At 42.0% G+C, this 13,770-nt stretch overlaps 1 protein-coding gene across 3 annotated transcripts in view; it reads right to left on the bottom strand.

Annotated features, from left to right (window-relative positions):
- FYB1 (FYN binding protein 1) overlaps positions 1-13,770 on the bottom strand; it is a 116,515-nt gene that overhangs the window by 8,295 nt on the left and 94,450 nt on the right. For all 3 annotated transcript variants that reach the window (XM_027828068.3, XM_027828067.3, XM_043546944.1), the window contains 2 exons: positions 11,581-11,695; positions 4,534-4,696 (listed from right to left, as the gene is read on the bottom strand). In XM_027828068.3, the coding sequence (XP_027683869.2) occupies positions 4,534-4,696; positions 11,581-11,695 (278 nt within the window). The remainder of the gene's footprint in view (positions 1-4,533; positions 4,697-11,580; positions 11,696-13,770) is intronic.

Below are 13,770 nucleotides of genomic sequence, written 5' to 3' on the forward strand. Positions count from 1 at the left end.
GTAGCTCACGAAAGCTTATGCTCAAATAAATTGGTTAGTCTCTAAGGTGCCACAAGTACTCCTTTTCTTTTTGCGAATACAGACTAACACGGCTGTTACTCTGAATCTACCAAATGACAGCTTCTCAGTAAAGAAGTTAGCAACCAAATTATCAGTTCTATTTTTTTTAATATGGGTTCCGAAAGCTTCTGAACTAAAGTTAGAACAGGAATGCTTTGAAAAAGGCACATGAAATCTTGTTGTCATTAATATGACTCATTTTCCTACACCTTTAATATTTGATTAAAGATATATTAGGGAAAATATTTATGCTCGTGCCTGTATTAATCTTGCCTATATTAATATAATGAGAGTCATGAAGAGTGGCTATTTAAATAACCTCTACCATAACTTGTTCATTCAAATATTTGACTACAGCTGTCTTGCTAATGGGCTGAAGGACCCAATCTTGCACATTTTTACTCACACGACTGACTAAATGACACTGACTCCAATTACATGAAGTTCTATCTATTTAGAATTTTACCATGTCTCTTTCCTCAGCTTTCATTACTAGGAATGTCACTGGCATAAAAACAGGAGTTCTTTTTAAAGACTTTGTCTACTTTTGACTCTAGCTGAGTAGAGACTAAGGGCTTGTCTACACTACAAAATTAAGTGGACTTAAGTCAATGTACAGCCACCACAGTAATTAAAGCAGTCGTTTATAACCACACTGGCTCCTTCTGTTGGTAGTGCATGTCCTAACCAGGAGCACTTCCAACTACTGAAGTGAGGTATTGTGGGACACCGGCACCTTCAGTCCTCACCCAGGGCCTGACTGACAGCTCGGGCTGTCAGCGCCGGGGCTGGGTGGAGGGCTCTAGCTGTCAGACCCACTTTGGCTGACACCCGACACCTGAGGTAAGTAATGCAGTGTCTGCACGGACACTGTGTCTCCCTAACTACATTGACATAAGCACTACACCTCTCATGGAGGTGGATTTATTATGTTGGTGTAGCGGGCCACTAACTTCAGCAGGAGCAGCATTGTAGTGTAGACCCTGACATAACTGGGTCAATGTAAGCTGCCTTACGTTGACCAACTCTGTAGTGTAGAGCAAGTCTAACATTTTGCAGGACTGGCCCAACAACCTGCTGATATCTCGTGGAGAACTCTGAGAAATATTCCATTTAAAAATCATTCTGTCTGTCTCATTTCTGCTTTTTATTCTTTCTTTCTTTATTAGGCACATTCACAAGAGAGCAGGATTGCTGTTTCTCAAATAGTTCACGGGCTCCAGCAACTTTTCCCCTTCTTTCCCCTGAAGTCACAGGATTGTGCTACGATTGCAGGAGACTGGACTCATGAGGCAGGAGCTAGGATTTCTTGCAGCTCTCTGGTCTCTGAGTTTGTTTGACACTGCTCCAGCCTATATTGCATTTCTTTCTCTGTGGGAAAATATGGCCCAAAAGCTACGTCTCAGAACGTGCCGGGTTTTAAAACTACTTTGTTCCCTTTTGTGTATTTTACGTGGTATGTGAATGTAGGTGCCTGTGAGTAAAACTTTGCTCTCGTTTATCTGATAAAAATGGAGGGCCTGATTCTTATTTACTCCAAGGGCTCTTTACAACACTGTGGCAGTGTAAAGGGGCCTTAATGTGGACATAAATTACATTTACAAACACTTTAAGGTCCCTTTAGGCTGCCATTTAGTCTACTGAAGTGAATGGAAAGTCTGCCATGGACTTTGAATCTGGCCCAGAGAGCAGTGTTGATGAAAATTTGATCCACAGCATACTTCTAATAACTCCAATATGTGTATTCTACATTTATACCAAATAACTGAGAGAAGAATCTGTCCCTATAATCGTCATTCCTTGTGCATCAAGATGAGAATATGTGTTGATCTATGTAGGCATGTATGTAGGTAGTATATATATAAGTATGTAGGTACGTTAGTATTTGAGCAAGTTAAAAATTAAATGGGGGAAATCGGTGTGCAAAGAGAAAAAGCGACAAGAAAAGTCCTTAACTGCTGAGTTTTGCTACCATGGATTTCACAGATGTTTTACGGTAGTATGTTTGTTATAATTTTATTTTTGTTGGGAGAAATACCAACTGTATTGCTTTAGAATTCTTGTCAGTATTGGCTATATTTAAGGCTAAGATTTTGTCATGGATATTTCTAGTAAAAATCACGGATATGTCACTGGCAATGAAGAAAAATTCATGGAAGCCCATGATCTGTCCGTGACTTTTACTAAAAATATCCAAAATGGGGAGTTAGGTGCAGGTCCCCACATTGCCTGGGGAAGCTGTGCAGCTGCGGGGGCCCCGCTCTGAACTCTGGGGGTTCCCACTGCCTGTGAGGGCTCAGAGCTCCAGGGTCCCCCATCTCCTGCGGCAGCTCAGAGGTCTGGAGTCCCCCACCGCCCAGAGAGGCTGTGAGCTCCAGGATCCCCCTGCCACCTGCAGAGGCCAGGATCTCCAGGGTCCCCCCGTTGCCCACAGTGGCCGGGAGCTCTGGGATACCCCCACTGTCCGTGGCGACACGGAGCTCCAGTCAGGAGCTGCGGCCCTGCCATCCGCAGCAGCCTGGAGCTCAGGGGTGCCCCACTACCCATGGCAGCCAGGAGCTGTGGGGTCCCCCTGCCTCCTGTGGTAGTTGGGAGCTGCGGGGTTCCCTCCTGAGCAGCTCCTGACCACTGAGGTAAATTCACGGAAGACCTCTGTGAAAAATCATAGCCTTAACTATATTCAAATTTGATTTCATAAAATCTTTTTGACCCTATAGGTATGCATGTTTCATAATGCCCTTAGCTGGGGTGAATTCACTAACAAAGAAATTATAAAAAACAAGTTGAATTTTCAAATGTCTAGAAAATTAGCAGAGTCTTAAAATCTGCATTTGAGATTCACAAATGAACCCCATCTAGCATAATCATATAATATTAGAAGAAGTGATTGGATCATAGTATGTGCTACTTTACAACCTCTGCAATTCCACTGACGTCAATAGAATTAACACAGAATTTGGACTACTCTACCCATTGCCTTAAAGCATAATTATTCTTTAAAAGGCATGAAGCTATTCCCACTAAAGTCAATGACAGAAGTGCAATAGACTTCAATGCAGTAGGTTCTGGCCTTTCATCCACTTATTAATGTGGAAGTTGACAGGGATTTGTTCAGTGGTTTTCAGTGAAGGTGTTCTTGTTTGTTTGTTTGTTTTCACTCCTTTGTGCACAGCAGAGTAGCAGCTTCTGTCATTATTCAAATGATCAAAGGACTTTGAAGAAATCCATAGGGAAAACTAACACCACAAACTATTTTCTGTTTTGTTGTTGATGATCTATTTAGAAAAATGCTACAATGAAAGTCACCCATTGGGGAAGGGCCCAGGCCAGGGGCCTGTCCACACATTGGAAAACCCACATGCAGCCATGCCGGGGAGCCCTCCACACCCTCCAGGTGCCCTGGGGAGAAGACTCTGCTCCCAATTAGAACAGATTGGTACATGGGGAACAGAGTGGACATGCCAAAAGAAAGGTCCATGCTTATATAGATCCAGTGACCAGTAATCCCCACATAGGAGATATGAAAGGGTAAAAGTCACTGTTTTAGCCCATGGCATGGGCTGGGAGAATGGAAGAGGAGGGCAGCTGGAAGAGCAGTGTTGTATCCCTGCAGCCTATTCATCCATCTTTTTATATACAACATGGATTTCTACCGATTTGGGAATTTTATAAAGTAGGGTAATTAAATATCTCTGGAGGATTCAAAACCATCAGTACATGGGCCAAATTTACATAAGGGACATACCAGCTTCTGCTAGACAGACAGAAGAAGCCAAGACATTTTTCCAGGATGTCTGGCTGCAGCTGCTTTATGAACCCCTAATAACAGGCAGCACTGGCCAGGGAGGACATGTGATTAAGATCTGCTGAGTGGAGAACTCCCTGGTGGTGCTCCCATAGAGCCTCCTGCAAGGATTAAACCTCCCTCCCTCACAATAGAAATCTAGCATGAGGGCAAGTGGGACCACCATCACTAGTCCTCCTATGGGTGAATTGTAGGAGAGCTGACACTGGAGGTGCCAGGAAGGTGAATTTGGCCCCTACTGCTTCATTAAATTCTATCTGAAATTTTAGTTGTACTCTATATGACGAATAGAGAGATCTGAGCAGCAGACAAAACCTGTTAATCTTGGGAAATGCAAACTAATATTTAATTAAATAATAATGCTGCCTTTCTCTCACCCTGATCTGTCGTGTCTATTTAGCTGGTAAGCTTTTTAGGATAAGCACAGTCTCTTATCATGCATTTGTGTAGGCACTACTGTAAGTAATAACAAAATAATAACAACAAATAATCTATATGCTGTCAGACATAAAGCAACCAGAAAAAGCGATCATCAGTCAATGCTTGATCATAACAAGGTTGTGGTTCTTCTAGTTTCATGAGTGATGTTGTGCAGTAAATTATTATTCTCTACTTGCCAGTTTGTTCCACAATATGTGTCATGTTGTACCATGTGTTATATAACTTACATTTCCCTTCTTCGTTCCTACACAGGACCTTGGCATCATCTATGATTTGTATAACTTCAACTGACTCCCCTGGTTTCACTGGTAAGTCTTTTGCTCCCCATTTTTTAGACGGCAGATCTGCGATAATCATAGTGGAATAAAGAACTCTAATTTCACCTTCAAACTGCAAAAACAAAATAAAGAGATGCAAGATGCAAACGTTACACAAGCTTTATAGTCTCTTATACATTGTGTTAGAGTTTCTTAACACTTATGGTCAGGTTTTCAGAAACTTAGGCAAGTAATTGTGTGCGCTATTATGGTATCTATACTTCTGACTGCACATCTCTTACGCCTCTTTATTCCATGCAGAATATAGGGCCTTCCATCTTTGCTGATCTCCTGCTGCTGCAGTCTTAGCTTCTTCCCATATTATTTTGATGGCTTTCAGTTCTGCTTCTGTTGTGTGTTTCCATGTTATTCTTGGTCTCCCTCATTGCTTGTTGCCCTGGGTCTGTTCCAGTCCTATGTCTATCTTACGTTATTCAGGTCTTTCCTCCACCTATGTCCGAGCTATCTTCACTTTTGTTCCATAATTTCCTGTCCTATCGGTTTCTGTTTTGTCCTCCAGAGTTCTTCATTTGTGTTTTTTTACTGGCCATCTGATATTGAGGATTTGTCTAAGGTAGCTGTTTATGAAAACTTAGAGTTTAGATAGGAAAGTCTTAATAAGTCTCCAAGTTTCAGTAATATAGTAATACTGAATATAGTAATGCAATATAGTAATATTGAGTTGACAATAGTGTTAAATATTTGAAATTTAATCTGGAGGGCAAAATTTATGTTTCTCCAGATCAACTTTAGCACTACAAAGGCACGTCTGTCTTTTGATATTCTGGCTTTAATGTCTGTTCTACCTGTGGCATTTACAATCCTGCCAAAATATGTGAAATATTGGATCTTTTTTACGTCAGTCCCAGAAAAGGTTATTGGTGTTTCTTGTTGTGGGTTAATTCTCATGGTTTTAGTTTTCTTGGTGCTGATTTTTAATCCTACTAATCTGGATCATTTGATTTTGGCTTGCACGTCTCTATGGGTATGGGATAGCAAATTGATGTCATCTGCAACGCCATTTGCTATGCAAGTACCCAATTTCCTGGTACAAATAGAGAATGCAACTGTGTTTCAAAGTGTTTGAAAGTCAGCCCTTGGTGTGAATGAATGGGATGCTGTATATTTTATTCTAGTAATAAACTTATCATACATTATACACATGATGTATTATAGACAGAACTACCAAAAGAGAAAATTGGCCATGTCAGTCAAAAAATCACAAATGACAAACTCTTATTGACATGAGACATACATAATAAAATCACTTCTTTCCCTATAGGCTAGTCCTTTCACACAATTATTCAGCTGCATTTGAATAATTTTACTGATTTCTAGATTTTTGTAGAGGAATTTTGGTGTTAGCGAAGGTTGCGGAACTGGCACAGGCGGAGAGTGAAACCATCTTTCCATCAAACAAACAGGCTACAGCACAGGCAGCGGCAATGCAGACTTCCCTCCACTGGTTCCCAATATGCTCCCGCTCTGAGCTGGATGTCTACACTACGAAATTAGGTCGAATTTATAGAAGTCGGTTTTTTAGAAATCGGTTTTATATATTCGAGTGTGTGTGTCGCCACAGAAAATGCTCTAAGTGCATTAAGTGCATTAACTCGGCGGAGTGCTTCCACAGTACCGAGGCTAGAGTCGACTTCCGGAGCGTTGCACTGTGGGTAGCTATCCCACAGTTCCCACAGTCTCCGCTGCCCATTGGAATTCTGGGTTAGATCCCAATGCCTGATGGGGCTAAAACATTGTCGCGGGTGGTTCTGGGTACATATCGTCAGGCCCCCGTTCCCTCCCTCTCTCCGTGAAAGCAAGGGCAGACAATCGTTTTGCGCCTTTTTTCCTGAGTTACCTGTGCAGACGCCATACCACGGCAAGCATGGAGCCCGCTCAGCTCACTGTCACCGTATGTCTCCTGGGTGCTGGCAGACGCGGTACTGCATTGCTACACAGCAGCAGCAACCCATTGCCTTGTGGCAGCAGACGGTGCAATAGGACTGGTAGCCGTCATCGCCATGTCCGAGGTGCTCCTGGTCGCCTGTGTGAGGTCGATCAGGAGCGCCTGGGCAGACATGGGCGCAGGGACTAAATTTGGAGTGACTTGATCAAGTCATTTTCTTTAGTCCTGCAGTCAGTCCTATTGAACCATCTTATGGTGAGCAGGCAGCTGATACGGATTGCTAGCAGTCCTATTGCATCATCTTCTGCCGGGCAGGCAAGAGATGAGGATGGCTAGCAGTCCTATTGTACCATCTTCTGCCGAGCAGCCATGAGATGTGGATGGCATGCAGTCCTTCTGCACCGTCTGCTGCCAGCCAAAGATGTAAAAAATAGATGGAGTGTATCAAAACAAGAAATAGACCAGATTTGTTTTGTACTCATTTGCAAACCCTCCCCCCGCTCCCCATCTAGGGGACTCATTCCTCTAGGTCACACTGCAGTCACTCACAGAGAAGGTGCAGCGAGGTAAATCTAGCCATGTATCAATCAGAGGCCAGACTAACCTCCTTGTTCCAATAAGAACAAGAACTTAGGTGCACCATTTCTTATTGGAACCCTCCGTGAAGTCCTGTCTGAAATACTCCTTGATGTAAAGCCACCCCCTTTGTTGATTTTAGCTCCCTGTAAGCCAACCCTGTAAGCTATGTCGTCAGTCGCCCCTCCCTGTGTCAGAGCAACGGCAAACAATCGTGCATCTGAGTTGAGAGTGCTGTCCAGAGCAGTCACAATGGAGCACTCTGGGCTAGCTCCCGGAGGCCAATACCGTCGAATTGTGGCCACAGTACCCCAAATTCAACCCGGCAAGGCCAATTTAAGCGCTAATCTACTTGTCAGGGGTGGAATAAGGAAATCAATTTTAAGAGCCCTTTAAGTCGAAATAAAGGGCTTCATCGTGTGGACAGGTGCAGGTTTACATCGATTTAACGCTGCTAAATTCGACCAAAGTCCTAGTGTAGACCAGGGCTAAAAGCCAGAGCACAGATTGTTCAGTCCTTGGCCACTGTGTTGAGACTGTCAACCAAAGCGCCACTTTTATTCAGTTTGTATCCATGTCCCAAGTGTGTGAAACACTGGATCTATTGAGACAGAGGAAACAAAGCACTTTCAAACTGTCCCAAGGGAGGCAAACATTATTCTATGGTTTATAGCTAATGTAATGCTGCTTTTTTTTTTAAAGGCTTCAGAGGCAATCCTGGCAATTACAGGTCAGTATGTCTCACTTCAGTACCAGGCAAACTGATTGAAACTATAACAAAGAACAGAATTATCAGACGCATGGATGAACACAATATGTTGGGGAAGAGTCAACACGGATTTTGTACAGGGAAATCATGCCTCATCAATTTGTAGAATTCTTTGATGGATCAACAAACATGTGGACAAGGGTGATCCAGTGGATACAGTGCACTTGCACTTTCAGAAAGTCTTTGACAAGGTCCCTCACCAAAGACTGTTAAGCAAAGTAAGCAGACATGGGATAAGAGGGAAGGTCCTCTCATGGATCAGTAACTGGTTAAAAGACAGGAAACAAAGAGTTGGAATAAATGGTCAATTTTCACAGTGGAGAGAGGTAAATAGTGGGGTCCCCACTGGGATCAGTGCTGTTCATCATATTCATAAATGATCTGGAAAAAGGGGTAAACTCAGGTTTCAAAGTTTGCAGATGACAGAAAATGACTCAAGATTGTTAAGTCTAAAGCTGACTGTGAAGAGTGACAAATGGATCTCACAAACTGGGAGACAGGGCAAGAAATTGGCAGAGGAAATTCTTTATTGATAAATGCATAGTAATGCACACTGGAAATCATAATCCCAACTATACCATACAAAACGATAGGGTCTAAATTAGCTGTTATCAGACAAGAAAGAGATCTTGGAGTCATTGTAGATTGTTCTCTGAAAACATTTCCTCCAGGTGCAGAGGCAGTCAAAAAAGCTAACAGAGTGTTAGGAACCATTAGGAAAGGGATAGATAATAAGACAGAAAATGTCATAATGTCACTATATAAACCCATGGTACGCCCACATCTTGAATACTGCATGCAGTCCTGGTTGCCATATCTCAAAAAAGATATATTAGAACTGGAAAAGGTACAGAAAGGGCAACAAAAACGTTTCTGGGTATGGAACAGCTTCCCTATGAGGAGAGATGAAAAAAGACTGGGACTGTTCAATTTATAAAAGAGACGACTAAGGGAGGAGATGAGAGACATGTATAAAATCATGACTGGTGTGCAGGAAGTGAATAAGGAGGTGTTATTTACTCCTTCACATTAGACAAGAACCAAGGGTCACCCAATGAAATTAATAGGCAGCAAGTTTAAAACAAACATAAGGAAGTACTTCTTCACCTAATGCACAGTCAGCCCATGGAATTCATTGCCAGGGGATATTGTGAAGGCCAAAAGTAAGTCTGGGTTCAAAAAAGAATTAGATAAATTCCTGGAGGATAGGCCCATCAATGGCTATTAGCCAAGATGGTCAGTGAGGCAACTCTATGGTCTGGGTGTCCCTAAAGCTCTGATTGCCAGAAGCTGGGACTGGACAACAGGGCATGGAGCATTCGATAACTGCCCTGTTCTATTCATTCCCTCTGAAGCATCTAGCACTGGTTGCTGTCGGAAGACAGGTTTCAGGGCTAGATGGACGATTGGTCTGCCCCAATATAGCCATTCTTGTGCTTTTATTGTGTAAGAGGAACGATCTTTATTACTTCGTAGCTTACCAGCATCATATAGTTTTTGAGATTGATTAAATGCCTAAATCCTATTTCAGTTATTAATTGCAGCAGCTGTTTAATGTTTTGTGCACCACAAAGCAAAAAAAATCCTTTAATTAAAATGATACAATAAATGAAGAGTCTGTGTGAATTGTACTATTATTACTAATTTGTGCCTACTGTGGTAGTGTCAGACATAAGGCCAAAACAACAAGGAGTCCGGTGGCACCTTAAAGACTAACAGATTTATTTGGACATAAACTTTTGTGGGTAAAAAACCCACTTCTTCAGATGTATCATTTTGTGGATACTGACTAACATGGCTACCTCCTGATACTAGACATAAGGCAGAAGCCCTCACAACGTAAATTAATCTTGTACAAATTACTATACTTCTAAGGTGCTGAGCGTTGGCCTAAGTTTGCCATTGATTTCAAATGGCAGCCAGACAGGGTTAAACACCATTGAAAATTGCTGCCCTTATCCAGTGGGTCTGAATATAAACAAGTCTACACCCTTGCACTAACTTTTGTTCCTAAACTGTCATTTGAAAGAGCTAAAGTTGCCACAGGAACACACAACTAAAAGATATATAGATTTTATGTTACTATAACATCTGCAGTTTAATTTAACTTTACCAAAAAGAGTGTCAGATGGATGAAGACCAAAGTCTGAAGCAGGTCAATTCCTTGACTGAGGAGTTGGCTACAGAATCTCCTGAGTTCTAATCTGAGTTTTCACACTGATTTGGACAAGTCACTTATGATTTCTAGGGTGCTGAGCGCCCATAACCCCTGTTAGGATATAGATATTCAGGCCTGTCTGTAAAGGCCTGTACTTTAAGAATTTAGGGGTATTCTTATCACTTGGCTAGTTCTAGAGGTATAAAAGAAAGAATCAAAATCACTGTCTGCTGGTGTAAGGGCCTTCTCTTACTGTGACAGTTTGAGGCCCTGTTCTTAGGCTAAGGCCTTTGGCTAAGCAGCAGAGGCAGCCATAAGCCAGGAAGCGAACAGTCACATCCTCACATTCCAAACTAGTCACATTGAAAGAAGGTGCTATTGGGCTGTTAGGAATACAATCCTGTCCTGATAATTCCTATCACCTCCAGAGAAAGGGAAGTGCCTAGAAAATGTAAAAGGAAACTTAGTTTGATAGCATCCTGTCTGGCAAGAACTCACTTATCAATAGCTGGGATGTGAAATCCTCACTTCTGTATTGTTTTGTCATTAGAGTTCCCACTTTGCTATTGTTTGTCTGTATAATCTCTGTCTGGTTCTGTGATTGTTCCTGTCTGCTGTATAATTAATTTTGCTGGGTGTAATCTAATTAAGGTGGTGGGATATAATTGGTTAGCTAATCATGTTACAATATGTTAGGATTGGTTAGTTAAATTTCAGTAGAATGATTGGTTAAGGTATAGCTAAGAATATTACTATATAAATTAGGGGCAAACAGGAAGTAAATTGGGATTCGAAAATAAGGAAAAAGGAACTTGTATTTAAGCTTGCTGGAAGTTCACCCCAATAAACATTGAATTGTTTGCACCTTCGGACTTCGGGTATTGTTGCTCTCTGTTCATGCGAGAAGGACCAGGGAAGTGGGAGAGTGAAGGAATAAGCTCTCTAACAACCCCTGATTAATTCAGGAAAACTGAGGATCTCAGCACCTCTGAATTCACCTCTGTGGGTCAGTTCCATCATCGAAAGAAGGGGGGACAGTCATATTTTGCTACTTCAAAAGGTGGTTGTGAGGATCAAGTATCTAACTTTGCTCAGCACTACGAGGATGTAAATTGTCAATTATTACAAGCACTCACTGACCCTGTGTCTATGTGCCACTCACTCAAAACTGCTTTGATTTTATTTGTTTTTATTTCATTGTTAATCAAGGATTGACTTAACTGAGATAAGCCTTGTCCTTGAAACCTTTGTTCATGCAGAATATACTTACTTGCTGTAGTATTCCCATTTAAATTGATAGGATGTCTTATGTAAAGCTTTGCAAGATCGACATTTAGGGGGAGAAATCAATGCTGATGATTGGAATTTTTAAAGCTATGTTTAAAATATTGAGTGGAGTAAATATTATTCCATTAAAGCTGATCACGTGATCTCCAAAAATGAGTACTTTACCTTTCAGTGGCAGAAGAAATCAATGGATAATTTACAAATTAGAGAATAAATCATACAAGTATTTTCATTTTTAGATTGTATTCAAATAAGACTTACTTTAAACTTTTTTCTGAACTCTTTCTCCTCTTTTTCCATCTTTTTAAGCTTTCGTGTGTCTTTCTCATCTGCTTTACCCCTTCCGAGGCTCAGAGATTTCATCATTAATGATGATCTAAAACACCAGATTAGAGACAAAACACAATTAGTAACATGTGATAGGATGTGATGCACTTTCAGACTCTTCAGTAAACTTGCATTTACACTTCATTTGTCTTTGATCAATTTCTTTTACATCTACTGTGCTAATATGGATAATCATTACACACTATGAGTTGGATTTTTAAAAGCATAGAAAAGTAGGGATATTTTCTTTTCTATGTTTATTAGGTGTATGTGAGTTCTGACTGTTATTTATGTACAGTACTACCCACACAAAATAAGAAAACTATTAAAAAAATACCTCTCACCTACATACTATAGATTAGATAAATGACACCATTTTAGAACCCTATGCAGGATGTGGTTTTCTGGGGAACATGTATGCTTGTTGTGCAACAGGTTTTGTAATCTAGATGAATTGTGGAGCTGCCTCGATAGTTCTAGCCTCTCACAGAATAGCAGCCTTAAGCCTATGTGACCATAAATGGCCTCACTATTCCAGGGAATCTGCACCACACAAATATACACAAGGTCCACCTAGAGTGCCATTGTTATTTCCATGCTGTCAGACTGTCTGTGGCAGAGACTGAATTCCTTTGTCACCCTCCATCCCTCCACTTCTGGAAAGTTGAGCTTTGACTCCACCTCCTGTCTTTCTGATCTTTCTAGGGCTGAAAACCACAGAACCTTTCACATGGGGAGGCTGTTGAAATAGCCTGAAAATGGTGGGTCTGGTCCTTCCTTTGTATGTGGATGTTGCTAAAGTTCTGTGTCTTTGTCACCTCCAGATTGGGTTACTGACATGCTTTCTACTGGGGTTGTACTGAAGTCTATGATGAAAAGTCAGCAAGGGAAGTGTATGACAGCCTGTTTAGTTACTGGTCCTCTTAGCAAGTAGTGTAATACATAGAATCATAGAATCACAGAATATCAGGGTTGGAAGGGACCTCAGGAGGTCATCTAGTCCAACCCCCTGCTCAAAGCAGGACCAATCCCCAATTAAATCATCCCAGCCAGGGCTTTGTCAAGCCTGACCTTAAAAACTTCTAAGGAAGGAGATTCTACCACCTCCCTAGGTAACACATTCCAGTGTTTCACCACCCTCTTGGTGAAAAAGTTTTTCCTAATATCCAACCTAAACCTCCCCCACTGCAACTTGAGACCATTACTCCTTGTCCTGTCCTCTTCTACCACTGAGAATAGTCTAGAACCATCCTCTCTGGAACCACCTCTCAGGTAGTTGAAAGTAGCTATCAAATCCCCGCTCATTCTTCTCTTCTGCAGACTAAACAATCCCAGTTCCCTCAGCCTCTCCTCATAAGTCATGTGTTCCAGTCCCATAATCATTTTTGTTGCCCTTCGCTGGACTCTCTCCAATTTATCCACATCCTTCTTGTAGTGTGGGGCCCAAAACTGGACACAGTACTCCAGATGAGGCCTCACCAATGTCGAATAGAGGGGTACGATCACGTCCCTCGATCTGCTCGCTATGCCCCTACTTATACATCCTAAAATGCCATTGGCCTTCTTGGCAACAAGGGCACACTGCTTCATATTCAGCTTCTCGTCCACTGTCACCCCAGGTCCTTTTCCGCAGAACTGCTGCCTAGCCATTCGGTCCCTAGTTTGTAGCGGTGCATTGGGTTCTTCCGTCCTAAGTGCAGGACCCTGCACTTATCCTTATTGAACCTCTTCAGATTTCTTTTGGCCCAATCCTCCAATTTGTCTAGGTCCCTCTGTATCCTATCCCTGCCCTCCAGCGTATCTACCACTCCTCCTAGTTTAGTATCATCCGCAAATTTGCTGAGGGTGCAATCCACACCATCCTCCAGATCATTTATGAAGATATTGAACAAAACCGGCCCCAGGACCGACCCCTGGGGCACTCCATTTGACACCGGCTGCTAACTAGACATGGAGCCATTGATCACTACCCGTTGAGCCCGACAATCTAGCCAACTTTCTACCCACCTTATAGTGCATTCATCCAGCCCATACTTCTTTAACTTGCTGACAAGAATACTGTGGGAGACCGTGTCAAAAGCTTTGCTAAAGTCAAGAAACAATACATCCACTGCTTTCCCTTCA

The sequence above is a fragment of the Chelonia mydas genome, chromosome 5 (assembly GCF_015237465.2).
Source record: "Chelonia mydas isolate rCheMyd1 chromosome 5, rCheMyd1.pri.v2, whole genome shotgun sequence".
In the NCBI taxonomy this organism is placed as follows: Eukaryota; Metazoa; Chordata; order Testudines; family Cheloniidae; genus Chelonia; species Chelonia mydas.